The following is an 18,583-nucleotide window of genomic DNA, read 5'->3' on the forward strand; positions in this document are numbered from 1 at the left end:
ACGGGCTGCCTCCCACACTGGACACGCAGCGCGGCCGCTTCCTCACACGCTTTACTGTAGCCAGACTTGGAAACAGTCATGTGATCCCAGGGATAAATAACTGCGTTTTTTCCTCCATCTGTTCTTAGTTTAAAAACAATTGTTTGTTAATTTAAAAGGAAGCGTTTACTTTCAAATATAAAGAGATGCAAATTTTCCTGTATGAACTAAGATTTGTGTTAGTCAAAAATACCACACCCCAAAGTTGCCATTGTTCCATTGTTTAAAATTCTACATGTAAATGGAATCTCCAGAGGCCGGGCAGGAGGAGGACGGCCTGGGAGTGACCAGGCTGCTTCTCCTCCTGGACAGCTGTCTCCGTGCCCCTGTGGCAGTTGGAGGCTGGGGACGCCACTGCCCCACAGTGCGCTCCGGGGATCTCAGGGTGCTGGGAACTTCCCTCTGCAGAGAGTTCGCATCTCTGGGATCCCAGGATGAACTTGTGTGTGGAAAGCAGTGTTCATTAGACGCTGAGGAACCTCAGAGCGGGCTAAGGTCCAGCTTCAAAGGCAGCAATTCTTTGGAACTTAGGCCAAGGAAGATTTGTGTTTTGGAAATGGCAGATATTTTATCACTGACATTGTTTAGTGTAGGGTGATAAAAAGTAGACTGAATTTTTTAAATTAAAATGAACTTCGCATAATATAAAATTAACCATATGGAAGTGTACAATTCAGGGACCGCGCATTCACCGTGCTCCGTGGCCACCATTGTCTAGTTCCAGAACATTCCACCCGGCGGGACCCTGCACCATTGTGTCCTCTTGCCGCTCCTCCATCCGTGGGAGCGTGGCCTGCCTTCCGTTTCTGGACACGTCACAGACGTGGGTCCCAGGCCGTGCGTCCATCTGTGTCTGGCTTCCTTCACGCAGCAGAACGTCCTCAGGGCCATATCTGCTGTCATCCCCGTGGCGGTTTTCTTCCTTTTGAGGCTGAATGTGCTTGCCTGTGTTGGCCAGACCACATTGTTCGCCCGTCATCTGCCGTGGATGCGTGGCTGCCTCCACCTCGTGGCTCTCAGGAGTGCTGCACTGTGGACCTGTGTGTGAGTACCCGCTCAGGTTCCTGAGCTCAGTTCCTGGGAGCCTAGACCTGGGAGTGGTAATTCTGTCTTTACCTTTTTTAAAAAATTAGTTCATTTATTTTTTTGAGACAGGGTCTCACTCTGTTGCCTGGGCTGGAGTGCAGCAGTTCGATTCTGGCTCATTGCAGCCTTGGCCTCCTGGGCTCAAGCAATCCTCCCACCAGCTTCCCAACGTGCTAAGATTACAGGCATGAGCCACTGCACCTGGCTTGTGTTTAACTTTGAGGAGCTGCCAGACTTTCTCATTGGACCTAGTTTTAGTCGGCCTCCTTTTTTTTTTTTTTTGAGACGGAGTCTCACTCTGTCACCCAGGCTGGAGTGCAGTGGCTGCGATCTCAGCTCACTGCAACCTCCACCTCCTGGGTTCATGCCATCCTCCTGCCTCAGCCACCCGAGTAGCTGGGACTACAGGTGCCGCCACCACACCTGGCTAATTTTTTGTAGTTTTAGCATAGACGGGGTTTCACCATGTTAGCCAGGATGGTCTTGATCTCCTGACCTCGTGATCTGCCCACCTTGGCCTCCCAAAGTGCTGGGATTACAGGCGGGAGCCACCGCGCCCGGCTCTCATTTGGGTTTTCTAAGGCCCCACAGAGAAGGCAGCCCTGGTTCCCACTGGATGGCTGGCACCCCTGCCTGCCTGGGGTATGCCTCGCCCCTCGGGTCCCTCACTTTACTTCGTAGAATGAGTTGGCTTGGAGGAGCCCGTTACCTGCTCGCTGCCCACAGGGTGGTCCCGGCAGAGGACTTGGAGTGGCTGCCCCTTCTGTTGCACGGGTTCCACCATGGCCTCCTCGGCCACTGTCCCCTGGGAGGGCAGCTGTGATAAAGGCCGGAGCTCCTAGCTTTGGGCAGGTGAGTGCCCCTGGCATTTCTGTTCTGTGATGCAGGTTTTTCAGACTGGGAAAAGTTGAGAGTTTCAAGGTCCATTGCCAGTGGGAACTGGAACCAGGCAAGCTAAACCAAGTTCATTATTGCTCCCGGCAACCCCAGGGCTCACCTGGCTCATGGGGACCTCTGCAATGGCCAGGGCCTGGGACCACCCGATCTAGGGCAAGGGGAGGGGGAGGGATGTGTTTATAAAATTTCTGTTTTAATTTCAAGTACAGTAATGTTGGCAGGTAAAAACACACAAACCAAAGCACTTTGATTTTGTCAGTAACTATTAAGAGTCTTGAGGGTCCTGAGGCCGGGGGTCTCACGAGCACAGAGTGTGATGCCCGTGAGGATGTGACCACAGCGTTGAGTGTTCTGTTTCCTGGGTGGCACGTCCACAATGCCATCCACTGTTTGGCAGAGTCAGTCTTCTAGAGATGCTCTTGTAAGAACAGGTTTTTAGGCTCATGGGCTCTCTTCCCGGTGCCCGTCACCCCTGCCTGAGGCTGTGGCCCGGGCTCAGCTCCCTCGGGCTGAAGGGCTTCCCACACGTCGTGTCCAACGCGTTCCCCCCCCAGCTTTCCTTCAACTGCCGATGATGGTATTTAGCCTCGGTTTTGGAGGATACTTTTGCTGGATGTAGAATTCTGGGTTCCTTCAAGTGCTTAGCAGGTGCTACACTGTGGTCCTCTGCTGGTGAGAGGCACCCGCCACCAAGGCCCTGGGGGTGATGCTCGTCTCTGGCTGATTTTGAGGTTTTCTCTTTATCCTTCGGTTTTGTGAGTTTCGCAGTGACCCACCTTGGTGTGTTCCTCCAGGTATCTGTCCTGCTTGAGGTTCAGTGAGCCCCATGGATACACAGACTGATGTATTTAGTACATTGGGGGAAATTCTTCATTTTTCTTTAAGTGTGCCCTCTTCAGCCGAGTGTGGTGGCTCATGCCTGTAATCCCAACACTTTTGGGAGGTCAGGGAGGGCGGATCATGAGTCAGGAGTTTGAGACCAGCCTGGCCAACATGGTGAAACCCCATCTCTACTAAAAATACAAAAATTAGCCAGGCGTGGTGGTGGGCACCAGTAATCCCAGCCACTCAGGAGGCTGAAGTAGGAGAATCGCTTGAACCTGGAAGACGGAAGTTGCGGGAGCCAAGATTGTGCCACTGCACTCCAGTCTGGGGGATAAAACAAGACTCCATTTCAGAAAAAAATAAAAATAAAATGTGTCCTCTTCCCTATTTGCTCTCTCCTGTTTTGAGGGACTGCAGGAACAAGTGTCTTAGACTATAAGGGGGCCCTGCAGGCGCCTGACATGCTGTGAGGTTTCCACCTCCCTCTTTTGCTCTGGTGCTTGTCAGGATAGTTTCTGCTGGCTGGTCATCGAGGTCACTGTTCATATGTGTGGTATTACCTTACCCTTTTCTGAAAATTCTAACATTTGGGTCACCTGTGTCCTGCTTCTGTTGGCTGCTGCTTCTCTTAACGGTGGGTCACCTGTGTCCTGCTTCTGTTGACTGTTTCTTCTCTTGACAGTGGGTCACCTGTGTCCTGCTTCTGTTGACTGTTTCTTCTCTTGAGGGTGGGTCACACTGTGTCCTGCTTCTGTTGGCTGTTTCTTCTCTTGAGAAGGGTCCCATTTCCCCACTTCTTTGCATACGCCGTAACATTTTGTTGGATGCTGCGTGTTGTTTATTTAGAGCAGCAGTTCAGACTGAAGTAGGAGCCGTCATCCCGGAGGGGCTCCCTGCCTGTGTTGGGCTTGTGGGGGTTGCTCAGCCAGATCCAAACAGGACTGCAGCTGGGCTGGGGCTGGGGGCCTGCCAGCAAATTTCTGTTCAGCTGTAACACATATCAAAAGGCCTGAACCCCTGGGTGGGGAAGTTTTTTTTTTTTTTTTTTTTTCTGTAGTGCCGTAAGTGCCTGTCACTAATAGAAGCTCAGTGAATACCTGATGGATTGACGGATTGATCAGTTGATTGATTGAAAGCAGCAAGTGTCTGGGAGCTCCTGGTTACAGGTGCATGTCAGGTGTGAGTCTGGGCACCGGGAGGCCTTTGCTCAGCTGTGTTTGTGGGCTCTGCAGGTGCGTGTCAGGTGTGAGTCTGGGCACCGGGAGGCCTTTGCTCAGCTGTGTTTGTGGGCCCTGGGACGTGATTCCCCCTTGGGTGGTGTTTCCAGCCGCTGGCTGCTCAGACAGCTCCGAGCACTGAGCTGTTGGGTTGGTGGCTTCTCTGCGTCTTTCTGTTACCTTGTTCTGCTCTTCAGGGTATTTTCTCATTTTTTCAGTCCTTATTTAAATAGTTTCTTATTCTAGCAGTTATTATTTTTCATGTCTTAGAGCATTTTTATGTTTCTTAGTCGTTTTTGTAGACCTTGTTCATAGATGCAATCACTCAGTAAATCCTAGCACATTGGTGCAATCAACAGAATTTTTGAAATACTCGTTTTGGCCAGACGCAGTGGCTCATGCCTGTTTTCCCAGCACTTTGGGAGGCCAAAGTGGGTGGATCACTTGAGGTCAGGAGTTTGAGACCATCCTGGCCAACATGGTGAAACCCCATCTCTACTAAAAATACAACAATTAGCTGGGTGTGGTGGTGGCACACGCCTGTAATCCCAGCTGCTCAGGAGGCTGAGGCAGGAGAATCACTTGAACCCGGAAGGCGGAGGTTGCAGTGAGCTGAGATTGCGCCACTGCACTCCAGCCTGGGCGACAGTCAGATTCTATCTCGATAAAAACAGAAACAAGAATGTTTGAAATATTCATTTAACGAGGGCCAGTGCTCCTGCTTCAGCTCCAGGCTCCGCACCTCCTCCTGCACCCAGGCACGTGGTCATTAGTCTCGAAGGAAGCCTGGTTGAGTGCGGAGCCTCCTCTCTCTTGGTTAAGAGGGAACGTTGTCTCGTCTGAGTCTCTGGAAGGCAGGGCCTCTGCCTGGGGGCTTGGTGTCTGTACACGCATGCGAGTGTGCATGTGTGCACCTGTGTGTGTGTGATGGCCTAATGGGCAGGGAGTGGGGCGGCCTTGTCAGGATGGGACAGATTTTGCTGCAGGGCCAGCCCCCACTCTGCTGGGTGTGACCCTGACTATCCCTCTTGTTGGCCCAGAGAGGGGAGAGGCCGGCTGGGGCTGCCCCCGACCTGTGCACACCCTTGGCAGGTGCTCCGGGGTGTCTGCAGCCCTGCCCAAGGCCTGCCCTGCACTCCAGCTGACACAAGTCCCCTGGAGACAGGCAGGCCCAGGCCCACCCTCCGCCTCCTCTGCCTGCCTGCTTCTAGAAGGTTCTGGAATGTTTGGAGGTTCCCCCGTCATGGCCAGGCTTCCTCTTGTTTAATTCAGGAAGGTTTGACAGGTGAGCGTGAGGTCCGCCAGCCTTGGCCTGGGCCCCTCCATGCAGGCCCTGCCTGGACCTGTGGCTCCCCCAAGTCCTGTCTCTACCCCTTGGTCCCCAGCTCCAGCCTCTTCCTCCACTGCCTGGGCTGTCCCCTGGGGACACACCTCCTCCCTGGCTGTGTCCCTCTTCGTGGCCTGCCTGGGGGATTCCTCCGGTCACTCCTGTCCTCAGCTGTAGGTGGGGCTGGCAGTCCCGGGGATTCAGCCTCCGTGTGGCGTCCAGCAGGTGCAACTCCCTGCTTTTCCGCCTGACCTTAAGAGCCTGGCTTGAGCCTTTCATGGAGAGGGCGTCTGTACCCCCCAGGGACCCCTCGGCCCTCTGGCTGGGTGCCGGCAAGTAGGTCTCAACCCCGGAGCCTGACTGGGGCCTCCCACCAGCATCTTTCATTTGGGTGCAGAGCAGAGAGGGGTTTTGGGACGCTCACAGCAATATCCTCAGATCTTCAGGGTTCAGATCTTTGGGCTGCCTGTGGGCTCCTGACTTGGCCGACCCTGGGCCTCTTCCTGGTGCAGCCCGAGGCTGCGCTTTGGAGGGGAGGGACAGTGTAGGGGCCCTCATTTAATCTTCACTTCCCAGGAGGGGGTGTCAGGAGACCCCTGAGGCTGGGCACGCCCGGGGTCACACCAAGGAGGGAGGCAGGCGTCTGCAGTCTGGCCCTGGCTCCGGCCCACCCTTGCCCATCTCGGGCTACAGAGATGCCCGCCTCTGCTTGGAAGGGACCTGGGTCCTGGAACAGCCTAGGGCTGGGAAGCTGCTTCCTTCTCCACTCTCTGGTTTCCAGTGGGAGCTGCATCCCACCTTTTGTTTGGGTGCTGGGTTAAGAGGTGGGAAGCCAGGCAGAGGCAGCGGAGCGGCTGCAGTGCGTGTGAAATACTTCAGGGCGGCATGAGTTTAACTAGAGAGGTTCCTTCCAACGTGAGCAGTTGTCTCCCAAGAGACAACTGGCGCTGGTGGGCGGCGGAGGCTGTGGGATCTATTGATGTTCTGAGGATGTGCTGAGGGCCTGGCTCCTTCCTGCCCCCTGCCCCGGCTCCTGTGTCAGGGCTGTTACTGTGGGTGTGCGGGGTGGGGGTGCATAGAGCCTGGATGCCTCCAGACTGAGGAGGCGAAGGGTCAGGGAGCAGGGACCTGGGCTCTATGGTCCCTGGAAGGAACGAGCCTTCAATGTCTGCGGCAACTTCAGAGGCCCCTCTCGGGGCAGGTGGGGGGACCCCCAGCCTGAGGAGCAAACCTGCTGGCCCAGCCCCGGGGTCTCTGCCTGAGATGTGAGCACAGTGGCCTGACCAGGGCCTGGGAGAGAAGGGGGCAGGTGGGGGCGGGGGCGGGCAGGCTGGGGGTGTCACTGGGCCTGCTGGGGGTCTAGCCTGAGGTTGGGGTGCCAGGTGGGGGGAGGGTGGCGCCTCTGCCGCATCATCGGGTGTATTCGAGGCGGGGTCAGAGCCAACTGTGTGTCGGGTGAGAGCCCAGCCCAGCCCCAGCTGTGGGCCCCCGATGGGAGCATGCAGGTGGGTGATCAGGGGTGAGCCAAGCAGACTGGGGGGCAGGGGTTGGCCAGGCCTCATCGCAGCTTACAGCCCCCAGCCCCCACCTGAGCCATTTGGTGCCCTGTGTGTGCACAGAGTCCCAGGTGGTGCCTGCCCTCCTCCAGCCTCTCCTCCACCCTGTCTGCCGTGTGCCACCCATCGGGTACTCTGGGGAGGGGTGGGGGTCCCTGTATCGCCGGGGGAGGTGTGCTGGCCACAAGGGGAGCAACTTACAGGGCCGAGGCTGGCTCAGGGTGCAGGAGGCTCTGTGGTGGGCCCTGGCGAGTGAGGAGCTGTGGGGACGATGCAGAGGGGCCTGTGCACCTCCTGAGTTTGCAGTTGCTATGGTGCCCACACCTCCAGGATGCATGGCTGACCGCAGTTCCCTGGGTGACCTCGACAAGGGTGTGGCCCAGACAGGGCCCCCGAGGTGCTGAAGACCTACTTCCGAGGACACTCCGCTCTGACAGTCCTGTCCATGGTGCTGGACGAGCTCTGGAGACCCCACAGACATGCAGGTCTGACTGCCCAAGGCTCGGCTGCCTGTGGGGAACTGGACACGCTCCCTTCAGAGCCTCCCAGTGCCATGTCCACTCCCCAAGCCAGGACCGGGGGGTGACGGAGATGAAGCTTGTGCCGGCCCCAGCTGGGGGCCGCTGCCTGCCCACGAAGCCCCACAGCCAGTCCCAACCTGGTGATGTGGTGTCAGGAGGATGGAAGGTCTCGCAGACCTGGGTTTCTGGGCTCCTCAGGTGTCTGTGTCCCCTCCTGGGAAAGGGAACAGAGCTTTGCAAGGCTCGAGGGGAGGGCAGTGCAGCTTGGGAGCCTTAGCTTGGCCAGAGAGCAGCCCGGAGGGTCGATGTCCAGGTACCTCCAGGGCCTCTGCACCCAGGACCTCCCCGAGAGCTGTACCTCATGGGGGACCCGGTGCCTCATGGGGGACCCGGTGCCTCGTGGGGGATGTGGTGGAGACGTTGGGGTCATGGCTGTCCAGGCTTCAGAGACAGCAGAACCGGGGACCCTCCCCCAAGTCCTGTCCTTAGAGTCTTGAGACGGGGGGGTGGGTCCGAGACCTCGTAATGCTTCAGAGCCTTCAGTGAGGAGCCGAGGCCTCCGGCCAGGTTCAGGCACGTGGAGAGTGTGCGTGGGAAGCTCTGAGACCGTGAGAGGGGCAGGGGCGTGCTGCAGCCACCGCGGTCCTGGAATTCGAGATGCCTTAGGAGGTTCCTGACAAAGGACTCTGCCCACGGACAGTCGTGTGAGCGGAGGACGGCACTCGGGAGCTCCCCGGGGCTCCACGAACAGCAGCCACTGACCAGCAGAGTCATGTTCTTTCGCATTCTGGAGGCGGGAAGTCCAAGGTCCGGGGTGGGCCGGCATTTCCGAGGCCTCAAGGAAGCCATGCCCCAAGCCTTCCCCACTGGGCGATCCCGGTGCCCCAAACCATCCCCACTGGGCGATCCCGGTGCCCCAAGCCTTCCCCGCTGGGCGATCCCGGTGCCCCAAACCTTCCCCGCTGGGCGATCCCGGTGCCCCAAACCTTCCCCGCTGGGCGATCCCGGTGCCCCAAACCTTCCCCGCTGGGCGATCCCGGTGCCCCAAGCCTTCCCCGCTGGGCGATCCCGGCGCCCCAAGCCTTCCCCGCTGGGCGATCCCGGCGCCCCAAGCCTTCCCCGCTGGGCGATCCCGGCGCCCCAAGCCTTCCCCGCTGGGCGATCCCGGCGCCCCAAGCCTTCCCCGCTGGGCGATCCCGGCGCCCCAAGCCTTCCCCGCTGGGCGATCCCGGCGCCCCAAGCCTTCCCCGCTGGGCGATCCCGGCACCCCAAGCCTTCCCCGCTGGGCGATCCCGGCGCCCCAAGCCTTCCCCGCTGGGCGATCCCGGCGCCCCAAGCCTTCCCCGCTGGGCGATCCCGGTGCCCCAAGCCTTCCCCGCTGGGCGATCCCGGTGCCCCAAGCCTTCCCCGCTGGGCGATCCCGGTGCCCCAAGCCTTCCCCGCTGGGCGATCCCGGTGCCCCAAGCTTCCCCTGCTGGGCCATCCCGGTGCCCCAAGCCTTCCCTGCTGGGCGTTCCCGGTGCCCCCTGGGCCTGCAGAAGTGCCCCCCACCATCTTGTCTTCACCCTCACGTGGCCCCCCCGCCGTGGCCCCAGCCACTTTTTCCTCGGTCTTTGATAGGAAGACTGGTTGTTGGGTTAGCGTCCACCGCAGATCCCCAGCCATGTTATGTTGAGATCCATAACTTAGAAACCTTTGCAGAGGCTGTTTTTCCAAGTCAGATCACATTCATGCACCCCAGGCATTGGGACACAGATCTTTTAGAGGCCACCATTCCACCTCCACATCCTCCAGCTGTGATGTGGGACCTGGTGGACCCCTCGGTGTCCCCATGGCCTCCGGAGCTGCTCCGTGAGCCCCAGGGAGCCCCAACATCCCCCTGAAGTAACAGCGGGTCCTGCCGGCCAGGTGGAGGGGAGTCTCTGCTGGTTGTCCACCTGCCAGGCCCTCACCCGCCACTGCCTCACGCGGGGGGTGCCCCAGCACTGGGTGGGTCTGAGTGTGGGGGCAAGAGGAAGAAGGGCAGGGAGAGCCAGGTGGGGACAAGGTGTCCTGGTGGGGTGGCCCCCACCTGCCCTCATGATCCCTTCAGGCAGACAGTGGGGACTGTGTAGCCAGTGTGGGAGTTGGGGGTAGGTGAGGGACCCCTTCACTGGGGTGGGCCCGAGTGGCAGGAACTCGCCCAACATTTAAAGGAGAAGGGTCCAGGACCCCTTCCCCAGGACCTGGACTGCTTTGTGCCCCGGCAGGACGGGGCAGCTACGCACCTGCCCCCCTACACACCTGCCCCCCGCCCTCCATCTGCGTCCAGCCAACAGGCTGTCCCTCCCACGCTTCACCCTCCATCCTGGCCTGGGAGGCCCAGGCTCAGGACCCATTGGAACTGCTTGGACAGAGGGAGTCCTGGGGGCCAGGCAGGGCCCTGTGGAGCCTGCTGGGGCTCTGTTCAGACAGATGGAGGCTCTGGACCTGGGCCTCTGCCAGGTGGGCTCCCTGGGACCGGCTGGCAGGGCGGCGGGACGCGGGGGCAGAGCAGGACCCCCGGCCTTCATGCTTCCCCTTCCTGGGGCTCCACACAGTACCTCGTGTGGTACCTCCATGGGCGAAGAATCTGGGGCCTTGTCGGAGACCGTGGGATCGGTGGGATGAGTGCCAAGGCCCTGCTGCTGAGGCCACGTGTTTCCCACTCAGCGAGGCTGTTCATGCCAGGCGTGGGGACTTGGACCCTGGTCCTGAGCGCTGCCCCGAGGCCTGGGATGGGAAGCCCGACGTCTTCATGGTCCTGTGCTGCATGGCCATTCGGTCCCGGCGCTCTCAGCACTTGGAGTCTCAGCTCCCCAGGTCATCAGTCCCAGCCACTCGGCAGGTGGCTCTGGTGAAGGCGTCACCCAGGGCTGCCTGGTCTGCAGGCTGGACTGGAAGGGCTACTTCCTGGGGGGTCCCACAGGCTGTGTAGGGGCCTCGGGTCCTCAGCACCTGGATGCCCTGCAGGGTGCTGCTGCAAGACATGGCCACTGGGCTCCCCTGAGCTTCCCAGAGTCCAGGAGGAAGCTGTGGTGTCCGTGTGGTCTGTGGATGAGGCCCACTCGGTCCCAGAGGCGCAGGTTGGTGACAGCGATGGGGCAGGTTGTCGCCTGTGCTGGTCTCTGGGAGCCGCCTGGGTGGGGTGGGGGCAGGACAGGGCACCCCACTCCTCAGGACATTTCCTCCCTGCAGCCTGGGCCAGGGGCCGTGTTCAGCACCAAGGACAGCAGCCCATCCTGCGCGCACCCTCCCCCACCCCAAAGCTTGTCTCCTGCCCTGCGTCCTCTCCGCTGGTCTTTGGGTAGATGAGCTGCCCCCGTCTTTTCTCTTGGTGGAACCCACCCCCTTCTGGGTGAGGGTGGGTAGCAGACACCCGACGGTGTCCCCAGGTGGCCCTCCAGGCCGGGGCACTGGGTGTGCACTGTGGAGATGGGAGGAGGTGTGGGGCGGGGGAGGGCGTTGGGAGGACACCCCGGGGCCGGTGCCTCAGGCCTCTGGAGAGTGGACTTGGGGCCCCATGGCTGGGGAGGGCTGAAGCAGGGCCAGGGCACGGGTGGGAGCACACACTGGAGAGAAACTGAGTCAGGAAGCTGTCTGGTGAACCCAAGGGGTAGGGGCTTGAGCACCAGGTCTCCACCGCCCAGTGGGCTCCTGGCTGCCCCAAGCCTCTTCCCTCTATGCCTCGGGGAAGTGAGTGCAGCTGCTCTAGGTCGTTACTGAAACAGCTGTTTTCTCTGTGCATGAGGCTTGTGTGCGACACAGCCAGGTCCCCAGTGCATCCCCTCACGTGACGCTGAGAGGCAGGCCCCCGACTGCCCGGGTGCAGGGCTTGGATGCTGAGGCTCTGCTGCCCTATGCGGTGCCATGGTGAGCACCCCTCACCTGTCCAGCCTTCCCCCTAAACCCAGTGCTCCGGACGGTGGGCCAGCTCCTGGCTCCTAGCCTGTGTGCGTCCATTCAGAAAAGCAAACACCAGCACACACCAGTCCCTGTGAGGCCCCAGCTGCGTGGGATGGGCAGAACCATGTGGCCATCAGGGCCTGGATGGAGGCCTGGCGGGCAGCGGGCACTGGGGATGTGTCGGGGGGGGGCGCTCTGCTGGCAGCTGGGCTTGGGTCTGTGAGGTGTAAATACCTGAGATGGCCCTCCCAGGGGAAGGCAGAGGCTTGAACTGTCACTTTATTCCTTTCAGACTCCACAGGAGACAGGACACACTGGGGAGGACGCATGTAGCCTTTGGGGGTGTGCCCAGTCCTGGCAAGCTTGGTCTCAAGCCTGGGTCTGTCCCAGCAAATCTGGGTTGTGCAGGGAAGGCCCTGGGGTGCCAGGAACTCGCAGAGGCCCTGGGTGAAGGCGCCACGTGTCTTCTCTGCGTGACTCCCACCTGTGAGGTGTCCTCCATCCAGGAGGTGATTGCTGGCAATGGGAATGGGGGCAACGGACAGACCAGGAGCCACGTGGTGGGGAGCAGAGAGGGCCTGGGGGTGCAGACACAGTCAGGATGTGGCAGGGTCGCTGGGAGGGAGCTCAGGATCCCTCAGCCAAGTGCAGGTGGGGAGGGCCCTGGAGTGGCCAGCAGGAGGCAAGTCCATGAAACGGGAGCCTCTGCCTGGTGGGCAGCCCCTGGGTCTGCATGTGGGGGATGGGGGGCAGCACCCCAGGCTGTCCCCGTACCTGCTGTGCAACGTTAGTCTGGCGCATGCCGGGGCGGTGAGGGGGCTGCAGAGGGTCTTTCCCCGGTGCCAACGCTGCCACCCGCCCCAGGGGCCCTACCCAAACTAAAGAGCAGCCGGTCCAGCCCGAGGCTCTCCTGGCTCCTGGGCCTGCAGCCCCCCATCCCCTCTCCCCACAGCCCCACAGGCTTCCTGGGGGCAGAGGGCGCTGCCGGCAGAGCTGCAGAACTGAGCCCTCACTGCCCCTCCAGAAAGTGCCAGCCCTCCTGGGGAGCTGAGTGGAGGGGCAGGGGCTGTGCGGCTGCCTCGCCTGGCCCAGGCGGGAAAAGGCCCCTCACTTCTTGGACAGCCTGGGACTTGGGTCAGGGTCTGCTCTCAGAGACCACGTGCAGGGTGGTCCTGGGGCTCCCTTTGACTCTCCTGGCTGACTCAGGAGCACCCGAGGGCACCCGTGATAACGCGCCAGTCTGCTCCCTGAGACCCAGCAACGTCATGGCATACCTGTGGCTTCCCTGCGATGCCCTGGGGCTCCATGTGCCCGGGCCTTCCCCGTGGGGGGCACAGGGAGACTGGGCACCCGCCAGCGCACGCTCCCACAGAAACGGTTCTGGCGTGAGCTGCTGTCCCCCGCTGCTGTGTGCCGCCCGCCTCCTCAGGGCCCTGGGCAGTGATCTGTGGCACTGCGCGCCTTCCCGCTCGATGGCCAAGCTTGTTTGTGTAAAGACAGTAATTAGAGCTGGAATCTCAATTGGAAAATAAGCCACGAGTTCCAGGGGTGGATAACGAAGGGTGGCCCTGGGCTTCCCCACTCCAGCCTCCCGTCCCCCACCCTCCAGGCTACCGCCCAGTCAGGAGGGCCTCTCGTGGCACAGTCCCCACTCCCTGCCTCCAGAAAGCGGCAAAACTGCTCATAACCCACACATTCCGCTCAGAGAACCCCAGAGCTGAGGGGGACCAGGACACAGAGGGCTGCACTGGTGCCTGGGGACCCAGGGAAGCTTTACCTCGGGGGCCACCTCCATGCTGGGTTTTGAGGTGTGTAGGAGTCTTCAGAGTCCAGTAAGGGGAAAAGGACTTTCTAGGCATAGAGGCAGCAAGTGAAAGAGGATGCAGGCAGGAGGAGTGGTCAGAGCTCCAGGACGCAGCTGGGGACGGCTCTCCTGCACCCCGGCCTGCTGCGTCCTGGCTGGCTTCACCTGAGCCACCGTGGGACTCCTGAGCACAGGCAGGAGGCTCTCGGTGGCTGTGTCTCCTCTGTGACTCTGTTGCTGTTCGAGAGGCCGCCTGCCACCTGCAGCCCCCAGACCCCAGCCTCAAGGACGTGGGCAGGTTCTGTGGGTGCGGCAGGCTCACCCCCATGGCTCTATCCCCTCCAGAACTTCCTCTGGGAAAGTAGGGGCTTGCCAGGAGTGTCTTGTTGCACATGGTCCACTGTCCTCACAGCCCTTCTGAGCCACATGCGCTGGCAGGGGATGGAACCACCGTTTCCTCATCTGTGAAATGGGGGTGAAGGGGCCCCCCTCAAAGCAGCGCCTGGAGCAAGGCCAGTGCTCCGAGACTTGGCTGTCCTGATCTGTGATGGGCTCAGCCGTGCCCTTTCAATGTCGGCTTCTGGGAAGTTGGGCCAGGTGGCTGTCAGGCTCCCTCCCGTTGTCAGTCCCCACTTTCTTTCCTTTTCTGGAGGTCGGACTGTGCTCTCCACACCTTTTGGCTCCTGTCATTCAAGGATGTGTGTGCACACGCTGGGAGTGTCCCTGTTTGTACATGTGTGTGCACGATGGTGTGTGTGTGCACGACAGGGTGTGCGTGCACTGTGGGTGTGTTAATTGTGTGTACATGCTTGGGTGTGTACGGGCGTGTGTACTGTGTGTGCATGGGTGTGTGCACACGGGTTACTGGGGGTGTGTGCACTGGGTGCTTGCATGCGCTGGGTGTGTGTGTGCATGGGTGTACGTGTCGGGTGTGTGCGTGTGTGCACGGGTGTGTGCGCACAGGGTATGTGCACTCGGTATGTGGGCATGTGCACTGGATGTGGGTGTGTGCACGTGTGTGTGCATAGCGGTGTGTGCAGCGTGTGCACAGGTGTGCACTGGGTGTGTGTGCACACAGAGGTGTGCACGCACCGAGGGGTGTACACAGGTGCGTGTCTGTGCGTGTGGCCACATGTGCTGTCCCCGCCCAGGGCCCTGCTGCTCTGTAAACAGCATCCTGCCATGCTCAGTGATGAGCATCTTTTGCAGTCTGATCAGGTCTCGCCACTGTTTAATGGCTGCCCAGTGCCCTTGGTGGCTGTGACCTAATGACTTACCTCCTGTGTGGGGTCATCTTTTGTGAAAATGCAGAACCACGAGGGCCACCCTCCCTGGGAATGCTGTCCCAGCGGCCTTGGGGACTCTGACCACAGCCTCCCTCCTCCTTCACCCTGGCTCTCATGACGCTCTGGGGCAGGGTGTGGGCCCTTCATCCTTTGGGGTCTCCTGATCACTCCTGAGGGGGCTCCTGAGGGTGCCTTGTGCTGGCACTTCTGGGTCATTTCTTCCCTTCTTTGGGAGCCTCTGTCCTGGCCTCTGGCTGCATCCTCCCAGGAGTTTGTCTTGGGGGGTTTTAGAAGCTCGATGGCCTTCAGACCAGAGGCTGTTGTCAGGGACCACGCCTTAGCCTTGCAGCCATGTTTGGGGGACATTGAGCTCTTCCTCCTTTCCGTATGTGGGGCTAAGTCCTTCCTGCAGGTGCTCCCTGCCCTGGGGTGCAGGCCAGCCTCATGTCTGGGGAGGGCTGCACTGTGGGCGCCTCCAGCTGCCCTGGATTATGGGTGAAGGGCGCCAAGCCCTCCTGAGTGCTCCTCTGGCCAAGCAAATCACAGGCCTCATGCTGGATCAAAGGCCGCCAGGGAGAGGCAGCTCCCGGTCCCTGAGCACACCCTGCAGAGGCCGCCCCCCGTCCCAGGCACTGGGCTCCCCTCTGTGCCCAGCCTGTGTCCCTGCCCGGCCTGCAGCTCCCCCTGCCTCTGGGGAAGCCCGTGTCTCCGGCAAGGTCCTGGGTTCCCCACCCGGCCTGGGCTCACCCAGATCCGAGCGTGATGCCACACAAATGAAACTGACGGAAAGGGCAGAGTAAAGCTAAAAGCCGATGGGGCAGGTGGAGTGGATGCTTAACGCGGGAGACGAATAAAGGATTAATTTCCCATAAAAATCAAAGGGCTCTTGCAAATTGATAAGAAAATGCACACGTGTGTGCACCAGTATAAAAACAGGTGTAGGAAAGGAGCCCAGAGCAGACCCACACGGTCAGTAAACACCGGTGACGTCCCGCGGGTCACCAGGGTGAGGCCAAGTCTGGGTGAAATTTGAGCACAGCACATGCACGGAAGGGTGGCGTCCACTAAAGCCCAGTGGGAATGCCAGCCAGGCTCTGGGTGCCTGGGTGCTCCTAGGAGGTGGCGTCCCCTCTGATAACCTGAGCCGGCTCTGGGTGTCTGGGCGCTCCTAGGCGTCCCCTGTGATAACCTGGGCAGGCTCTGGGTGTCTGGGCGCTCCTAGGAGGTGGTGTCCCCTGTGATAACCTGGGCAGGCTCTGGGTGTCTGGGCGCACCTGGGAGATGGGGTCCCCTGTGATAACCTGGGCCCCACATGATTCCAACATGCCCCAACACGGAATGGGCCCGTGAGTGCACCTGGGGACCTTTGATGGTGGGAGAGGGCCTGGGTTGTGGGCACCCGGGGCATCTCCAGTGTCAAGACCACAGCTCGGGCCAGGTGGGGCTCAGGGGTGTGGCCGGGCTGTCCTGGGCAGGGGCAAGTACCTGGCTATGAAAAGAGTGGGGAGAGGAGAAAGGGAGGGTGGGCCTAGGCGGGGAGGGGGACCAGGACCATGCGCCCAGCGGAGGCACATTTCCAGAGCACCCTGCCTGCCTTTTAGGTAGGTCTGGGAAGGAAGGGGCTGCGAGGCTGCGGAGGTCCAGGGCAGTGCTGCCTCGGGAGCCACTTGGGGCCCATCCTGGTGCCCTGGGGTGAACACAGGGCCGGGGCTCAGGGGCAGAGCAGTACCTCAGCAGAGGAGGGGTGCGGGTGGGGGTCTCTGCAGAGGACTGCGGGTGGGGAATATCTGCAGAAGGCTGCAGGTAGGGGTCTCAGGGCAGGGTGTGCGGGGGATGACCTTCCTGGGCCATGCAGGGGCCTCGAGGGTACCCTGGCTCCCAGCTGAGGGTGGTTGAAGGCCAGAGGGAGGGGATTTGGGTGCTCTGGGACGGGGAGAGGGCGAGTGGGGCCACGGAGACCCGAGAAGCCCAAAGGGCTGGCATGGAGGGAAGACGCAGCTTTGTGGGGGCAGCAGGAGGCCAGCACTGAGCTGTTCCGGACAGCGACCCGGGGGGCGGGGCCGAGTCCGACCTGAAGTGGGTGGGGCTGCTGCTGTCCAGGATGTGGGAGGAGGCTCCCAACTTGCAGAGTCCAGCCAGGTGCTCGCTGCAGGTTCCCCGGGCAGGTCTGAGCGGGCTTCTTCTCTCCTGCAGGCCTGGTGAAGCTTGGGGTTCACTGTGTCACCTGCCAGAAGGTGGCCATCAAGATCGTCAACCGGGAGAAGCTCAGCGAGTCTGTGCTGATGAAGGTGGGCGGGGCCGGGGAGGGAGGCGGGGCCGGAGGAAGGAGGCGGGGCTGGCCGTGGGGTGGGGCGGGGAATAGCACAGGGGGTGGGAGCCAGCGGTGCGGGGACCTGCGGAGCTGAGTGCGGGGGTCCTGCAGGTTCCTGGGCAGCTGCACCCCTGCTGGCCCCCTGACAGGGCGCCTTTGCCCTTCTTTCTCCCCTCCGGCCCTGCATTTCTCCTGCCCCCAAGCAGAGTGGGCACCCCTGAGGGGACTGGCCGCAGCTAGGCAGTTGAGTTGCTGCACTGACCTGCTGTACTAGCGGGCAGAGCCTCAGTGTCCCCAGCTAGAATCCAGAGGAGGCCCCTGCCTCAGAGCAACCTCTCCCCTATCAGGGCCCAGCTTAGCAGAGGGGAGCCCTGCCTTCCTCCTCGTCGGCTCCATGCGGTGGTGTCTGGTCACTGTGGGGTCCGGACAGGCCCCCTGGGTGGAGGACTCCTGGACTCTGACCCACCTCTCAGTAGGGAGGGGGCTGCCCTAGCTGCTGGGAAGCCTGACCCTGGGTGTAGAGGCAGAGGCTGTGGCTCCCAGTTGCTCCCGGTCCCGCCCACAGTGGGACCTGGGCTGGCAGTGCGGGACCCTCCCAGCACCGGGGCCAGCTGAGCCCCCTGCCCTCCCTTCCCCTGCATTCACTCCTTTGCGTGCAGGGCTGTGAGTGGGGCAAGACATGGGGACCAGGGCCAGTGGGAGTAGCCGAGAGATAAGAGGCTTGTGGAAGCTCCTGACGGTTGGGGACCCTGACATGTTGAGCACCCCCCAGTTGCTGGGGGTATGGAGGAATTAACCAGACTAAACTGGGAAGGTCCAGGGACCCTATGGGGAGGTGTGAGCGGTGTTAACGGCTGCTGAGGGCTGCTTGGGTGGGGCTAGCAGGGTCTGACCCTGCCTTGGAGGAGAAACAGAGACCCTGGGAGTGACGGGGCCAGGACAGCGCCTGGCAGAGAAATCCAGTACAGGGTGTAGCTGGGGAGAGTTTCATGCTGAATTTGGGAGGTGCCTGTGAGCCCCGAGTGAAGGAGGGCCTGGAGATGTGGGGCGGGGGCAGGTGTCCCTGTCACCTGCAAGTGCCGGGCACAGTTGCCCGCCTGGGAGGGAAGGGCTTGGGGACAGGCTGGCCAACTTGCCAGGGCTGGGACCCCATCACAAGACTGGCCCCAGCCCCAAAGCCTCGTCCACCCTGGCTCCTGAGTGCTGGGTCCCCCAGGCTGCGGCGTCGGCTGGCCCCACCACTGACACAACTCCTCTGTGCTGGGCAGGGCACCAGGTGCCACTGGCCAGGCTTGCATGTCTGAGGGAGGAGGCCCTGCCCTCACCTCGGAGCAGGACTGGGTGTTCTGAGGTGCCCTCAGGGGTCACTTCTGTCTCTCCCTGGGGCCCTCCCCACTTGGGGACAGTACCAGCTGGGAGCCTGCGGATGGGGGACACATGCCCTGAGCACGGCCTGCACACCCACTCTATGCCCCGCACACACAGGTCACCTGCCCCCACCTCATGCTAGTCCTGAGCCCACAGAAGCCTGTCCCGGCCCCTACTCCTGTGAGGCCTCCACCGTGAGGAAGGACGGAGCCCAGGCACAGCCTGCCTGGAAGGGCCCTCCATCCGACTGGCTAGGAGCCTGGGAGGCCTCCTTTCCGGCAGCTCCAGGCCCCATTCCTGAGGCTGGGCTCACGGAGAGGAGCAGCACCGAGGCCCAGGCTGCCTGCCTTCCTGGGCAGGGTGGGGAGGGACCCTCCTGCTCCAGGGGACCCCAGTCCTCAGCCCTACAGGCTGTTGTCAGC

General features: G+C 61.2%; 1 protein-coding gene across 6 annotated transcripts in view; it reads left to right on the top strand.

Moving 5' to 3' along the window:
• Nucleotides 1-18,583, top strand: part of BRSK2 (BR serine/threonine kinase 2) — a 65,246-nt gene that overhangs the window by 22,488 nt on the left and 24,175 nt on the right. For all 6 annotated transcript variants that reach the window (XR_004053747.1, XR_004053746.1, XM_030918976.1 and 3 more), the window contains exon 2: nt 16,676-16,770. Coding sequence is in view for 4 of the 6 variants with exons in the window: in XM_030918976.1 (XP_030774836.1) it covers nt 16,676-16,770 (95 nt within the window). In the remaining 2 variants the exon portion in view is untranslated. The remainder of the gene's footprint in view (nt 1-16,675; nt 16,771-18,583) is intronic.

The sequence above is a fragment of the Rhinopithecus roxellana genome, chromosome 15 (assembly GCF_007565055.1).
Source record: "Rhinopithecus roxellana isolate Shanxi Qingling chromosome 15, ASM756505v1, whole genome shotgun sequence".
Lineage (NCBI taxonomy): Eukaryota > Metazoa > Chordata > Mammalia > Primates > Cercopithecidae > Rhinopithecus > Rhinopithecus roxellana.